Raw genomic sequence first — 16,221 nt, 5'->3', positions numbered from 1 at the left:
CAGCAGCATAGGTTGAGGTGGGAGGAGAAACTGTCCTCTTTTCAGATCTTCTTTTTCCAGTTTGTCTGGAAAAGAAATACCTCCAGGTTCAGATTATACCCTGGGTGATGCCCTATAGCTCGCTTTTTGTTGTTCTATTCCTCTAGAATTAACTTGATCTCAAATTTTTTGTCAAATATTTAGTTGCTGCCATTTTGTGGAGTCTGTTACATTTTGGGGCCATTTGTTCAGCTTCTATAAAAATCTAAATGTGTGGGGGTTTTTTTTGTTTGTTTTTCCCTTCATTCTCAAGTCTCGCATTTCTCTGGGCTTTAACTGCCTGCGCCATAGAAAGTCTCAATACTGAAAAGCACTTTCTCATATTTATCCTCTGTTACCTTTCTTATTTATTTAACCCACCACGAGTCGGTAATTGCATGTGTCTTCTAACAGCGTCTTAATGCCTTCATGTCTGTCGCGTCGTTAAGGAATGTGATTCTCTCAGCATAAGCAAATGTATGTAAACCCCAAAATCCTGTGCCTGAACTCTTGTTAATAACTGAATGTGAGAAAAAAAAAAAAGCAAAAGAGAAACCAGATGTGTTTTCTAAGTCTATTGTGTGCAGCTCTATTTAGGTAGATTTGAAGAGATGAGCAGATGTATTTTTCTGCTCGTCATCACACGCCTACTTTACGAAAGCTTACTGAAGTGGCCTCAGCTTATGTAAATAAAAACAGCTGAAATCCACAGTTTAGCGCCATTTTAGCTTAAATTTGTAATCCGTTTCTGTAAATGCACTTGTGTCCTTCTGTCTGTTTGAGGGAAAAAAAAACACTTTGTAAGGTGAGATTTTTCTTCAGGCTTTAACAACTGGTGATGGCTGTAAGAGGATGAGATTTGAGTTATTGTCTGGTTGAGTGAATAAATTGTGGCTGTTGTGCCTAACTTCCTTCAATGGGTGTAAGTGACTTGGTGTGTTTCGGGATTGTGGGTTCTCACAATCCCAAAACAATTGTGGACTTTGGACTTTTCTCCACTGTCCAAAAACACATTTGTCATTTTATTTACCCTCTTTACCTTTTGACCTACATGTGAAATGCTACTTGGTGCAGAGATCTGACTGCACGTCTCCTGAACACACCATCTTTGCTGTAAAATATAGTGCTAGTGTCCATTGTTGGAAAGATGCTCCTAAAATAGAAAGAAATCCTGGGAGAAAACCTGTTGGCGAAACTGCAGAAAACTTTGTGGAGGTTTCCCATCCAGTACGACTAAAGCTAAAGTTATGATTGATTCCTTGCGTCAAGGGCCGGTGTCCTGCAACTTTACGTCCGTCTGCAAAAGCAGACAGAAATAATGAGGTCATCAGCTGGACTGACTGCATACTGAGGAGGTAAATCAACCATTTGATTCAATAGTGTTGAAGCATAGACGCATCTACGAATTGCAGGACACCTGTCCTCGATTTAAGAGCCCCTGGTTTAAATCCAACCTTTTGTCATAATGGCCCCAGACACTTGCATTAAGTGATGTTGCTTACGTTTGTTTTATTCAGTGTAAAATTCTTCTCAGCCATGCCCTTTGGTCAATAAAATGTGTTTAATTGACTTTTTGTTCCACAGGTTTGTGCTTCTGTAGATGAGACCAGCATGATTGACAATGGGATAGATGAACCATTAGTCTCAATTTGTCCAGCTGACCTGTTTCCTGTGGTGCATAACAGATCTGTCCTCCTCATCCTGCACTGTATCTGGAAGGCAGATTAAAGTGGCATATTGAACAGCTCCATTAAGACTTAATGCTGCCTTTCAGGATTAAACCCGACGCCATGAATGGACGGAGGGTTGGCCTGCCCTCATTTTGGATGACTAAACTCATGATTTGCTATAAATATCTATTTGATTAAATGCCCTCTCTTGATTTATTTGCCTTTACAGATTTATTTTTTTTACTCTTCTTCACTAATTGTTTTAATGGACTAGCCATCTATAAGGATGGGTGACATGATGCGAGTGGAGCCTGGCTATTGGTGAATGGAGTACTTCTACATTTTAGAGATTTAGAGTGTTTTATTACCACTGACAACCCCTTGGGTGATGGCACCCTGGACAAAGAGCCACATAGGTCTTATCAAAAACTTTTATCTGCTAAAATGTTTTCAAGCCAGATGTACTTTTCCAGTCTTTCTGTTCTCTGATCAACATGCTAAAGCATCTGAGGTTCTTGTGAGTATTGTACAATACTGGGGTAATTCTCATGAGATGCCCCCCTACTGTTAAGGTAGGTACTCAAATTCATCCATCCGTCCATTTTCTGCCGCTTATCCGGGGTCGGGTCGCGGGGGCAGCAGCTTCACAAGGGAGGCCCAGACTTCCCTCTCCCCAGCCACTTCTTCCAGCTCCTCCTTGCGTTCCCAGGCCAGCCGAGAGACATGGTCCCTCCAGCGTGTCTAATTAACTATTAAATTTAACTTGCATTAACTTTTGTTGACTTAATAAAATCAGATGACTTTTATCGTATTCTGATATTTAAAACCCTGGCTTTGAGAAGATCCACATTTATTCTTACCACTTGTTAAAAGGCCTGTAAAGGGGCTTTGCAACCTTGAATATCTGTGAAATGTGAATATCTCAGATTTTGATACGTTTTTAACACAGAAGAGCAATAAAACAAAACAAAAAATCTGATACTTAAGAATAAAACTGAACACAAACGATTAATAATAAATAAAAAAAAAGTAGCCAGACTTGTTATATGGAAGACGCGTATTGTCCCTCCAGGATGAAAAAAGAAACTTCATACGAACACCGTAAAAATATGACGAGCAGTGCTTCTGTGGAGCAAAAGATCTTGTGTGGCAAATAATCAGCAGTTGTTTCTCCTTCCAGCAAAGCTTGGCAACAAATCCCTGACAACTGTGGCCCAGCAACCATGCCAAGCAGTGAGTCACATCTAACCATGCACACCTAGTGAGGTCTGCGCCACTGGGCAGCATAAACAGGAACCAGGGGGCTTGGAGGGCTTAAAGTGAAATCATAGAGGCAAAGAAGGCAACAAAATAATCTCTGACTAGATCTTTGTGCTGTTTTTTTTTTTTTGTTTTTTTTTTTATGCATCCACTGAATTTAAATGTGTAGGCTTTTCAGTGATAAAGGAGCCAATTACGTAAATTTTCTTGCAAAACGATGAGCTAGTCGGCCGCTTGCTCTTTGCTTAGATGAACCCTCCATAATGGTGGTATTAGAGCAGAAACTAAATTGACTAAAAGTAATAACTCTACTCTTTAAAGATGCTACAACCTTGAGAACTATTTTGAAACGTTCGTATTTTCTTGTTGCAATCAAAACCGTTGATTTTAACGGGATTTTATGCGACATAGTGTAGACATAGTTGTGCATAGGACGTGGAAGGAACATGATGCACCACAGGATTGTGTTCTTTTGTATTTATCCCTTTAATTGTAGAACCTTTAAATGAAATCAAGTGTCAAATATCGCACCATAAAGACAAGAATCCACCAGAGAGTTCAGGGATAATGCTGTGGAGAATCGTTTGGAACAATATCTCACACTCGACATCAGTTAAGTAGTACTGTGATTGTTAACAGAAAGGTGCAACTGCTCGTCAGTGTGCAGGTTGTATTGTAAAGTTAACACTACAACTTTATAAGCAGTTCTTATAAAGCTTTTTTTTTTATTTATTTGTTTTTTGTTGTTTTTTTTAAGAAAAAGTTACGTCTTTGAGTGCCTAATGTAGTTTCAAAATGCAACAACACTTTGTTTACTTTTATGTAAAGAACTTTGGAATGAAGGTGGAAAGCCAGAGAGCTGTAACAGAATATGAAGTACAGTCATTTTTGTTGCAGTAAAAAAAAAAAAAAAAAAAAACAGAAACAGAATAGCGGGTATTTATCTTTATTTCTCCTCCCAACTTCTCCCACATTTTTTTTTTCTGTTTAACTGGACAAGAAGACAAGAGGCTTGCTCTTTTCGACACTTACTACGAAGACATTTCTCAAAGGATTTGATGCTTCCTTTTGGGCTGCAGGTAAGATTTCAGCTTTTTGTGATGAGTTTGTAATATGTCTCTTTGTTTGTTTTTTTCCAACCTAGCAGTAGGTTAAGTGTGGTGTGGTCTCAGTTTTCAGTACTCACTCGTAAATCCTTGCCTCAAAGGTCAGGCTTAATAAGCTAGACTGGAACTGCTGTAAACCAGAGACAACCAAAGGTACCAGGAAAAAAAAAAACTGTTTTATGACCTTTGATAGCAGTGTCCAGTTCCAGTCAGTCCTCGAGTGTCAGTGTCCTGCATGTTTGACGTGTCCCTGTTCCAACATGCCCTGTACAATAATATAGCGATTCTCTCCTTCAGATATTTTTGAATGCCGATCAGAACATCTAACTTTAAATATTTGCCTTAAACATTTATTAGTTTTTTTTTTTAATGTACAGATCTACATTGTTATTAAGCTATTGAATGATATAGGTAACAAGCTGTGGAAAATCTTACCTACAAGTTCCTGAAGTTTGATAAGTAGGTCACGAACATTAGGTGGTGATGTTTATAAACGATAACTGTTGCTATTAGCGATTAGCACAGTTAGCACAGTACAAGTTTCTTGCTTCAGCTGATGCTCGCTTGTTTCTCTTTACAGGGACGCTAATATGTAAAATCGACCTTTTGAGCTTTACATCATGTTCTTCGTCATGAACATGATGTAATTCCTTATTCCTTCGTCGAAAAATATTCCGAATGTCACTTTGATTCTTTTATGCATGTTTGAGAAATCCTATAATCTACCATGACAACCATTTGTGTCGAAGCGCTCGCTCTCACAGAGTGGCACTTTTTTTGTTCATGCATCTCCTCCTTGGTTTAGGACTCTCCAAACTGAGCTTCCTCCTTAAAGAGCACTCCTCCCTCCCCTACCACTCCCTCACTGAGCTCCTTCAAACTAGTGGCAGCAGCAATTAGCAGACACCTGGTGGAACTGAGCATCTGCTGAGATCATCATAGGAATTACTTCTCAGGTTGTTGAAAGATCCATGGAGAAACATAGTGATTTCCTGCAGGAAGAGTGCCAGAAAGAGCAGGAGCTTCTTGGAGACAGAGATTTCTCTTTGATTTTACCGTTTCGGCCTGATTAATGAAATACGTGACGGTGTCTTGTATTTTACCAATTTAAGCCCTGATTCATTTCCAAATCATTCATAAGAATGTGTCGTGTGATTTTATTTTTAAAAACTACATTTTGTCCTGGTAATTTTTTTTATTTACTATGTTTTCAACAATATCTTCAGTGTGTGAGGTGTTTATACATTATCTTTAGATATATCTACCATGACAAACTCAGAATAAGGAAAATTTTATTGGATGAAAACTGATTTGACTACAACAACTTGATCCTCTCTTCATGTCTGTTTGTTCCTCCTTTTAACAACAGCGGTCCTGCTCTCCTTTTAACAAAACACAACCAACTTTGGGAGTCCAAAATCCCATCTCTGCAGCTTTGGGCTCACCAATCACAACCAGCGCCGCCATTTACCAGCCCGGTAACGAAGCTCCACAAACCGATTCTGCACATCTGTGTCGATGATGAGGACCACCCCTGCTCTGCTGTTCGTCTGTTTTTGGATGAACTCTGGCATCCAGGCTGTTCAGAAAGGCGAGTTTTACAATTCGATCCAAACTGAGAGATGCAAATGCAGAACTGCATGTCTCCTTTTTCTCTGCAGATCAAAAATGTGGCTCTACTCCGGCGGTGAACCCAAAGCGTCGATTCCTGAGGGTAGTCGGAGGAACCCAAGCTACATATGGATCCCACCCGTGGCTGGTCAGTTTGTTTAACTTTAGGTTTTCTAGAAGGTGTTTACAGCTAAATATTTTCCTAAGAGATTTGTCTTAATCATTCTCTGATAAGTAACAAAATGTTTCTGTCTCTAAAATCTCTCAAACGTAATCAAATAATCTAATTGGTATTATATATTTTTTTTAAATGTAACACTGCAAAAGAAGGAAAACAGAACCAAATCTCTGTATGGTTACTGTTTCTGTGCAAGTTAGAATTGGCCTTGTAGCACAACTAGCTGCAATAGGAAGTAAGAAAAGAATTGGTTTGTAACTTTATTGACAAATTCCCCAAGCTGTTGTGGGATCGTTTATGGTGTCTTGATTGATTTAATCCATTTAGGAACCATTTGGGTGAACATTTATTGTAGTGGATGCATTCAGTAGGAGAACATTGCTGTAATAATGATTATTAATAGTCAACATGATAAAGTGGTTGTTTAGCAATGCCAGAAACAATTTCACAGGTCTGTGATTTGTGCTCACCCTAAACATGCACAGAAAATCGAGGTGCATCCAGACGATCCCAGTTTTAACTGATTTATTTCAAGTCATTTTAATGTAAAAATGTTGTAGCAAATGTTTTAATCTGTCGTGTGTGTGTGTGTGTGTGTGTGTGTGTGTGTGTGTGTGTTTTATATTAAGGTATCGATACAGAATAAAGGCTCTCATTTCTGTGGAGGGGCCATTCTGACTGACCGCTGGATACTGACTGCAGCACACTGCTTCCCATCCTTATCAAAGTACCAAGATCCAGTGGTACCTGTGATCAGTCCCATACGACATGACACAAACATGCAACAGAAAGGATTAGCTGTTTTTTTTTTTTTGTTTCTGCCTAGTGTCTTTCTGAGTAGTGTGACGGTTCTGGTGGGAGAGTTTGACCTGCGAGTAGAAGACAAAGATGAGCAAGTCTTCACAGTCAAGTCTCTGTTAATCCATGAGAACTACAACCACGCGTGTCCAATGAATTATGACATAGCTCTGGTGGAACTGGATCGTCACGTCGCAATGGGCAGGTTTTCGTTCTTTTGAGTCGCATACTTTAAATAACTTTGCCGGTGGCCTCTTTGTTTGTTGCTGACATGTGACTGTGTTTAACAGGAGCTCGTGTCAGGCCAATATGTCTGCCTCTGCCTGATTTCAAAATCCCGCCATCGACTAAATGTGTTGTTGCTGGTTGGGGAAAGACATGGGAAAGTCTGTATTTTTTATTTTTTTTTTAATCTCTTACAGTGCTTTGTTGAACTCCATGGACATTTTATTTTATTTTATTTTATTGTGCTTGTAGAAGAGATTTTATAAAATAGACAGATGCAAAACAGAGCATATTTGTAAAGTGGAATGAAAATGATACATGGCTACAAAATTAGCTGACTAATCTATAAAGGCTTTCTGTGCATACGTGCATTTTGCTCCTCTGAGTCATTGCTTTACACAAACACAAGTCTTCAGGTCTTTTGGCACAATATCTTTATCGGCTTTGCAAATCTATAATTTGAATTTTGAAATTTTGAGATTCATTTGGATTGGATTGAGAGCGTTGGTGAAAAGCAATTATCAAGTCTCTCTGCAGATTGTCAGTTGTACTGATTTGTTGCCCAGGCTTTTATCTAGGTTTATCAAAGTAAACGGGGCTTATTAGATTCAGACTTTTTATTTTTTTTAATCAAATTGGAAGTTGTGTTTTGTATTCATTCCACTTTACAATCAAACGCTACATTGCATTGAAATATGTGGTTGCTATGTGACAAAAATGTGGAAAAAGTTCAAGGAGTTTGAATGCTTCATTGCAAGATATTGTGTAACAAATGCTTTAAGAGCCATCTGTAGCTTGTTTTTCTGCTAAATATCTTCTTCTGTTTTGAAGGAGGACACATTCCTGCAGTCCTGAGAGAAGTCCACCTGGGTTTGGTGGATCAAGCCAAGTGTAAATATGTCCAACTGATGATCAAAAGCTCATTTCCAAAACAGAAACAAAAGTTCCTCAATCCAGCCATGACGATTCTGTGTGCTGGAGCTGAGGGAGGAGGCAGAGACGCCTGCCAGGTAGAAGTGGTTCATTCTGCTTCTAACATCTGAGCATCTGTTCAACATTCATCACATGCCAGAGCAGTGTGAATCAATTGTCTCATTCCGAATGTCTTCCCTCCTCTTCCTACTTGATATTTCCCCCAAGGGAGACTCTGGTGGCCCTCTGGTATGTCAGGCAGGGGCCGGAAGCGACCGCTGGATCGTGCTGGGAATAACTTCCTGGGGCCAAGGATGCGGTCGCAGCTGGGGAATGAAAAGCAACCGGCATCCGTCAAAGAAAGGATCTCCGGGAATTTTCACTGACGTCAAGCTGCTGCTGCCCTGGATCAAGCAGAAGATGAGGGAGGGTAGGCCAAAGATGGCAGTGATATGATGGAGTCAAATCAAAGCTTCTCTTTTCATACCATTTTCTTCTTTGTGTTTTGCTTTAGCTGAGCAGCAACAACTATCAACTTCAGGTGACTTTTTCTCTCATCACTCCAATTTTTATTCATGCTTATTTTACAACATCTACTGATCTTGTCGGTGTGTGTATATCAGGACTGTGTAGTGTGACAGATGGCCCGGTATCGGACAGTGAAGGGTTGATCAGGAACCCCGCTTTCCCTGACACCTACTACGACAACAACCAGTGAGTTAAACCTTTCAGAAGCTTCACGCTTAAGCGTGAACGCTAATAGTTGTCACACTGAAGCGACAGCTGCAAACTGTTGTCAGAAACTGGTGTCAAGGTATGGGAAAGATAAATGAATCAGTCAACAGCAATATGAAATATCTTGTGTTTCCTTCTGCAGGTTGTGTTTGTGGAGCATCGAGGCTCGTCCAGGTCACAGCATTCTGCTAGAGTTTGATCATTTTGACGTGGAAAATAGCTCGTATTGTCGGTTCGACCGACTCACAGTTTCAGGATCAAAGAACAGGCCTGTTGGTGAGTCCTGTTACTGTATTAAAGGCTAAACGAAAAATAGCAATAACCTTTTTAGGTTTTGCTCAAAATGTCACACACTTAAAAGCACTGCATAGAAAGAAACAAATATTTAAACGCTGCAGCCAGCAAAAAAAACCAACGGTTTCTTCACATCTTAGGTTTTCGGGGAATTTGTTAAACAGGTGGGGAGCGTAACACCTAATCGCTCCCATTTTGTTCCATTCTGGTCCTGAGACCTCTTGGTAAGCAGGTATCTTATGACACGCTTCATTCATTCAGAAATGCATATAGGAGGAAATCATTCAGTATTTTCAGAATAAATTCTTTTCCTATTCTTTTGACCAAATGACAGCACAAGTTTGTGTGTGCCAAATGAGACCTGAGCCAGTTTAGCGAAGAACTACAGTCCCATCCAATCTCAGTCTACCAGTTAGTATGAAATGATCGACTGGGTCATTTAATTTAAAACTTTTACCAGCAATATTGAATGGCACAATAACTTATTAGTTAGTCCTAGTGCTTAGACTTACTTCTCTGCTTTTATTTGAGGAACCATTTATTCTCACTAATTAAAAAACAAACAAACAAACAGGTGAAACAATTTCAACATAGAATGAAACTCCATTTAATTTTGTGTCCTGCGTTTTTGTTTACAGCAATATTCTGCGGTAAATTACGACCAGCTCGAGTGCTTCTACGGAATTCCCAGAATGCAGTGCTGCTCTTCTCCTCTGACATTAATAGAGCAGGGCGTGGCTTTGCAGTCAGGTACCGTGGGATCAAGGGATCCTTCCCTCCAGGTGAGAAACATGCTGCAAACACTCCGGAACAGTGTTATTGTATAACTCTCTGCAAAAATAAGACTAAAATTGAAATATTTGTTTCAAGAAAACCTTACAGAGCATAACAGCCTAACTCCTATTACGGTGTGGTGGTGTTGATTATTTGTTGGGGTTGTTTTGTAGCCATTGGACTCGAGAACGGTTTCGGACAATAGCAAACATGGAGGCAGTAGAGGAAGTTGTGATAATACACATTGTCAGAAAGAGACATAAGAAGAGTGGCGCAAAACCGCCTAGAGGTAGCCATTAAGCACATTGTCCGTTTTTCAATTTGTTTTTCCCTTTGTCTTCTTCGTTCCTTGATTGCATGCATAGAGCTCCACACTGCACCCCCTGGTTACTCGTGGTATTACGAGTAACCAGGGGTCAATTTGTTGCTTTTTGATGGACTCGTGCAAACTTCTTGATGACGGTCTAAAATGGACATGGAAACTGCATAGTCCCTGCGTATTATTAACCTTGAGAATTAAAGAGCCTAAATGTCAGGCCATTTGCCTGACAGCTGATTTTTGGCCCAAAGTAGATAATCAACAGGACACTTATCACAAACATAGCTGCAAATGTTCAACAGAATGAGTGAAAAAAAAAAAAGACCAAAGTCCAAACTTCCTAGTTAAATGCAATGGGACCTTGAGAAGGCTGTTCAGAAACAACAATCTGCAAACTTTAATAAACTGAACTGATATCCTAAATATGATTGGGGCAAATTTCACTCAGTGACTGGAGACTGAGAAAGTCAGATGGAAAACAACTACATAGTTATTGATATTAAAGATTAGATTAGAAAAAAAAAAACAAAGAAGCCCTTGGAAATCCTAAATAACTATCATCCAAGACTATTTTAAAAAGATTACAAGAAGCAAAATATAATGAAAAGACGGATGAGAAGTGTTTGCACAAGTGGAGTACAGTCTTACCTTCTCTGTTAACTGCGGTTCCTATGGCAACGTATTATGCAAGCAGACTTCCCATGACATGATAATAAGCAAAAAACACAACAATCTACCACTTTATTTGAGGCAGTGAAGATGATGAATACACTTAGCTATGAGACTTTTTCCTTGTAAATGTGTTTAATTTTATTGCTGCCCTTGAGGTTAATAACACACATTAACCTCTGTTGTGTATCCCCCCACCACCATATTTGGCCGATAAGCATGTGGGACTATTGTTCTGGTGGAGGATCAGATTTCACTCCACACCCCAAATTACCCACAGTCCTACAGTAATGACTGTGCGCTCCGCTGGGTCATCTACTCTCCTCCGGGACATCTAGTTAAGGTAATAATAACCTCAATAAACACACCTTTAAAATTAAAGGTCCTCGCATGTAGATTCTCTTGTAATCTAACGTTTGATTGCAGCTGACGTTTGCTGATTTTGACCTGGAAGAGTCGGAGAGATGTTTGCATGATTCACTGACAGTTCTGGGGGACATTGAAGGAAACAAAGAGATTGGTAAGATTAAAGAATTGGATTAAAATAAATCTGATTACAGGATAAAAAAAAACTGAAATACAGTAGGATCTCTTTCGAATGTTTATGTTCACCTTATGTTTATGTCTTATTAGCATAAAGCTGTTAAAACCCAACAATTAAGATTTTCAAAAAAAGTGGAATATTACGCAAGAGCAATGAAAACTTTTTTTTTTCCGTTCTATTCTGTGCAAAAAGTCACCCGTTATTTCCTTCTAGTTTCTTGTTTGCTTCCAAGCTGACGGAGTTTCTCTTTAACAATGACTTTGGTCAATGGTTCTTCAGGTCCTTTGAAAATATTTCAAAAGTTTTTCATGAGTTCTCAAAGGAGCGTTTTTTTTTTTGTTTGTTTTTTTTAAAGCCATTTTAGTCTCACATATGAATCACTTTAAACTCTAAGCTCGAATTTCAAAATAAAAACTTAAGAAAGCATGTGTACCACTTTAAAAATGGCCCGGTGTTTATGAAGCAGAGTACTGCATAAAGAAATTAGAGACGGACTTAAAACCTTTGCACTGCACAGTCCATGGAAATACTTGGAAACAAAAATGCAGAGCTCACGCCTTACTTCTTTTTGTTTTGGAACAAAAGATTTTGTAATATTGCAGAATGAAAAAGAGCAGTGATCGTTAGTTTATTTGCTTCGTTTTTATTATTATTGTTTTGTTTTCATAGCTGTGTTGTGTGGCGGCAGTATTCCCCCTCCGGTCCTCTCCTTCAGCAGCATCATGGTGCTTCATTTCACGTCAGACAGCCGCATCACTCGCAGGGGCTTCAGCGCAGGACTGACCTTCATCAGGAAGGAAGGTGTGGTTATGTCCTTAAAACAATTCCCCTCACTAGGGAACATAACACCAACATGAATGCATCATGTGGTTTGATCTGTCTTTTGCTCCTTACCTGCACGACAAGAAAGTACATGTATATTTAATGGAGTCTTTCTCGTTCAAGAGCTCTTTAGTGGGATGTCATGGCCTCTGTTGTGGAGCTGCTCTCTGGTCAGCTGCGTTTCTGCAGAGGCAATCTTGGTTAAACAAGGCTGAGCTTGTGGCATTTAGAGTGGCTGTTGGGCATTTGGCACTGAGGTGACCACTGGGAAGTTGGTGTCCCTTTAAAAAAAATAATGGAAGCAACAAAGTTTGCAATCAAAATATAAGGAAATGTCAGTTATCCGTTTCCATAACATAGACAGTGGAGAGACGTTTCAGGCCAATTGAGACTGAGAAACAAACAAACAAACAAATAAAAAAAAAAAATACCCTGAAAGGAAAATTAAAATCATGACACTTTTATTGCATTATTCATTTTTTCAAAACTTCAGTAAAAAGATCAGAAATGTTGTTGAAATAAAAATAATAATGAAATGTATTCTCATTACTTTTCTCTCATTTCATAGTATATTTAAGATGTTGCTGCTTTGGCTCCTGTTTCAGATGGAACCGTTAAGATCAAAACGAGAATAGTGAATCATGGATCCATAAAAGCTTCGTTTTTTTTTTTTGTTTTGTTTTGTTTTTTCCTCTCGTTGCTTCTGGTTTCCTTTATTTTTGATAAGGACACTGTGTGCATGTGAAAGCACAGGCATATAGGTAGACATTGAACTGTCTTAACAATATAGTAACATCTTCAATGATTTAGTACAGCCTCACTTTCAAAGAAGCTGGGACGTTGTGTAAAATGTACATTTAAAAAAATGGAGCACAGGATTGACAAATTTCATAAACCCCAATTTTTCTCAAAACAAAAAGTAGTTTACATTTCCAGAGAAACCCCCAGCAGTTTATAAATTACAGGCTACTTATTCTTATTAAACATAAGTAGCCTGTAGTTTTATACTTTTATTTTATTTTCGCTCTTTCCTTTGGTTTATTGTTTTGTTTGTATGTCCTTCTAATTCATGTAAAGCACATTGAACTGCCTTGATGCAGGAAATTTGCTACATAAATACAATTTATACCATGCCATATCAAATGTTCATGCTAAGAAGTTAATATATGAATGTGTTAATTTTGATGGCATTAAACAACATGAAAGCAAGTTAAAGTAGGGGCAATAACAAACTTTAAAAAGAACAGGGGAAAAAAACAGCTGGAGGTTGTTTTTTTTCTTTGCATCTGTTTTATATATAATTTCCCAGAAAAACTATGTCTTACAAAAGTGGAGCAATTTTATAATGGAGATCCTTAATAAAAAAAAATAATAATTGGAAAGATTTTGAACGGTTTATAATCTACAGTTTGTAATTTATCAAAAGATGGAACCTGACTGGTGTAGCAGGCAGCCCAGGTACAGAGGCCTTTATTTCTCAATACAGCAATCGGGGGTGTGACCCCTGACCTCGGCACCTTTGTTTTGAGGAACTGTATATTTTAAAAAATTTTAATATTTCTTCTAATTCTTTTAGATTCAATGTGTGTGGCAGTGTTTTTATCACCCTTATAAGTTTTTGATGGACACAAATGACTTTTCATGTCTGATAAATCTTCTTCATACCAAAACAATCATTCCTCTTTCAGTTGTTTAGTTTTTCTTGACGTGTGTTTTCCTTTGTCTCTCAGCTCTCCTTTCTGAATGTCTCCAGTGTAAACTCTCACCACACCCAGAGCCTTGGAGACCTTGGTCTTGCTTTTCCCCTGGCTATCTCTCTTTCTTCTCCCAGTTTGTGAAAGTGGAACTCCACCCACTGACATTTGCAGTGACTCATACAAGGTGTAGGTAGCCGGTATGGTTGTGTAAGCTACTAGTATTCATAATGCACAAGGAGCAGGAGTTACTTTCTGAATGCTTTCTCACATTTTTATTTATTTTTTATTTTTTTGGCTTTCATGTGATTTTGGTTTTTCTGCCCGCAGCAGTGCTGTTTGTCAGCCAAATGATATTCTGTTTTGCTAGCTTCTCTGGAAACCAGTGAACACTGTGCTTATTGAGGATAACTTGGCAGAAATGGTGACCACTTCAGACAACAACACATCAGTGTTGCAACTACAAAGTCTGTGTGTTTCCAAACACTTTCTGTCTGGCATTCCAGAATATTTAATTATATTTCCTACGTTACTGTTGGTGTAAGATGCCTACGCATACCTAAACATGTTAGAAATGGGTACTGGCAATTTGTTTGTAGTAAAGAGACGAGCATAATTGTTTTTTTTTCAGTGACTCGGTATTGGGGAAACAATCATATCTTGGCAAAGCAGTGACTCAAAACTTAAACTTCAAGCTTTAACATCTGACCTCGAGTTTTGGTGCAGAGGCAAGAAGAAAACTTTGTTTTACGGCTCCCTCTACTGGCACATCTGAGGAACTACAAGCTATGTTTGATACAGCGTTAGTTTGGAAGAATTTCCTAAACAAATGCATTCTTGGCAATGATAAAAGTGATGTTCAGTTCCTCTCTAATTTCTCTTGTTGCATCGCTACTTCTGGTCCAACACTATTTTAAAAATACATAAAATACTCAGCTTGATTGTGACCAGAATTCGCTGTAAAAAAAACTCATAAAAATAGAACGGAAACCGCAGCTTTGCTGTAGAACATGTTTGAAAGTTTAAAAAGGTCACAAACATTTTTAAATTTGCATGACTGATTTGGTGTTTTATAATATTTTGTATTTAGTGTCATGTCCTGCTGATACTTTCTCCAGATGTTATTCTTGTGAAATATTTGAGGACCTCTTCATTGTACGCTCCTCAGATTTTTATTTCTACATGTAAAGTTTATAGACCATATCTAACTAAGAGTTGTGGATAAGTTGTTTAAGACTTACTTATAACTGTATTATTGTTTTTTTTTTCTTAAGATAAATATGTGTTGAAGTGTCACGTTCTTTAGGGAATAGTAACTTAATTAAAAAAAAAAAAAATCTTAATCTCTTTGTTTAAAGGAACTTTTGTCTTGCAGATTCACTCAAGCAGCAGTCCAGAAGCAAAGCTCTGACCCATTAGGTGTTGAGAAACAAGAGTCCTCAGCGGATCAAAGATTTCATGCTGGAAGGAAATCGGATCACGAAGAGCACAGTGGTGAATCCTCGCGAAATTGACACTTATTGCTGGAATGAGACTCATCTTCATTTAGAAAGAGAGAAACTAGAATTGATCAACCACTTTCTGTTCAGTCTCTGATTGGTGTTAGCTTTCAGGGCAAACATAAAAAAAAAATAACATTGTTTACATGTTGATTTACCTGTGTAAAAATAATCTGGTGTCAAGACTTAAAATTGAAATGCAACTTTTGTAGAAATAGAATTTTTCACGATGTTCATAGAGTCACATTTCTATTAATTGCAATAAAGGACATTAGCTGATTGCACATTAATAGCAGTGTGCAAACTCATTTCTTTCCATCTTACTTTTAAAAAGTTTTTTATCCATTTGAAGAGGCGATGATGAACAGTTTTTCAGATTTTCAGTATTTAAAAGTTTGACTTTGGGCTTTAATTTTCTGTATGATAGCGGACCTTTTGTAAAAGAACATATTTGCGTATATCAATCTGAACCGTCTTGACTCTGACATAAACAATTCAGGCATTAAAAAGGAGTTAAACAGTGTTGTGTCAGTGACGGGCAACTTGGCAACCAACAATTTAAGTGGATCTTTTAATCTTTTTCTTTGAAAAATGCCAAATAAGAAAGATGGTTTAACTTAAACTAATATTTGAGAACGAAGGTGGTGAGATCCAAAGAGCAAATTTGGAAAAAGGTAGATGATCTCCAGTCCTTCTTGGACATTATTCCTGTTTCTGAAAGATGCGACTTTCAGATCCCTTAAATCTGCAAACGATGGCATCTGAACCTGGAAATTGTTTTAAAACAAGCTGAAACTTCTCACTGGAACAAAAATATGAAGATATAAGAGGTGGTGGTGTACAAGTTTGCTGTTGCAATCAAAACCATGTTTGATGTTCCACTTTCTTGCTCAACCACTGAGCAGATCCCCTCCTGCAGAGCTATTGGCCACCTGGTTGTTGCACAGCAGCAGGTTTGTTAACTTTTAGATTAAAAAAAAAAGAAAAAAAAAGAAATGCACTATCTCTCTCTCTGTGGATCACAGTGTTGATACCGAGTCTCTCTCCTCCCCCTCTGTCAGTGGTGTGATTTCAAGGGTCTTCTCGCTGTCAA

The 16,221-nt window shown here is 38.3% G+C and overlaps 1 protein-coding gene across 3 annotated transcripts; it reads left to right on the top strand.

The window, feature by feature from the left end:
• Nucleotides 1-3,872: 3,872 nt before the first annotated feature.
• LOC106950411 (ovochymase-2) lies at nucleotides 3,873-15,418 on the top strand. Of its 3 annotated transcripts, XM_015037256.1 has the most exons (17): nucleotides 3,874-4,027; nucleotides 5,488-5,645; nucleotides 5,716-5,813; nucleotides 6,473-6,570; nucleotides 6,670-6,842; nucleotides 6,932-7,027; nucleotides 7,698-7,876; nucleotides 8,007-8,208; nucleotides 8,293-8,319; nucleotides 8,402-8,492; nucleotides 8,656-8,789; nucleotides 9,446-9,589; nucleotides 10,788-10,912; nucleotides 10,996-11,089; nucleotides 11,783-11,914; nucleotides 13,666-13,818; nucleotides 15,005-15,418. In XM_015037256.1, the coding sequence occupies exons 2-17, from the start codon at nucleotides 5,573-5,575 to the stop codon at nucleotides 15,046-15,048; spliced, it is 1,863 nt and encodes a 620-aa protein (XP_014892742.1). In that variant the 5' UTR covers nucleotides 3,874-4,027; nucleotides 5,488-5,572; the 3' UTR covers nucleotides 15,049-15,418. The 3 variants fall into 3 exon arrangements, with proteins under 3 accessions (XP_014892741.1, XP_014892742.1, XP_014892743.1); XM_015037255.1 differs by having other exon boundaries at nucleotides 3,873-4,027; nucleotides 6,473-6,842; XM_015037257.1 differs by lacking the exon at nucleotides 13,666-13,818 and having other exon boundaries at nucleotides 3,878-4,027; nucleotides 6,473-6,842.
• Nucleotides 15,419-16,221: the final 803 nt, after the last annotated feature.

This window comes from Poecilia latipinna, unplaced genomic scaffold (assembly GCF_001443285.1).
Source record: "Poecilia latipinna isolate Pla-1442-1.1 unplaced genomic scaffold, P_latipinna-1.0 Scaffold399, whole genome shotgun sequence".
NCBI classification, from domain to species: Eukaryota; Metazoa; Chordata; class Actinopteri; order Cyprinodontiformes; family Poeciliidae; genus Poecilia; species Poecilia latipinna.
Note: the sequence above shows the minus strand (reverse complement) of the source record. Positions and strands in the feature narration are given on the sequence as shown.

What these genes read in the sequence shown, in the direction of transcription:
- LOC106950411 (XM_015037255.1), top strand. Translation starts at nt 5,573, where the DNA reads ATGATGAGGACCACCCCTGCTCTGCTGTTCGTCTGTTTTTGGATGAAC. An exon ending in GAGGCAGAGACGCCTGCCAG is followed by an intron (nt 7,877 to 8,006) that starts GTAGAAGTGGTT and finishes ATTTCCCCCAAG; the next exon opens with GGAGACTCTGGTGGCCCTCT. An exon ending in CAAGCAGAAGATGAGGGAGG is followed by an intron (nt 8,209 to 8,292) that starts GTAGGCCAAAGA and finishes GTTTTGCTTTAG; the next exon opens with CTGAGCAGCAACAACTATCA.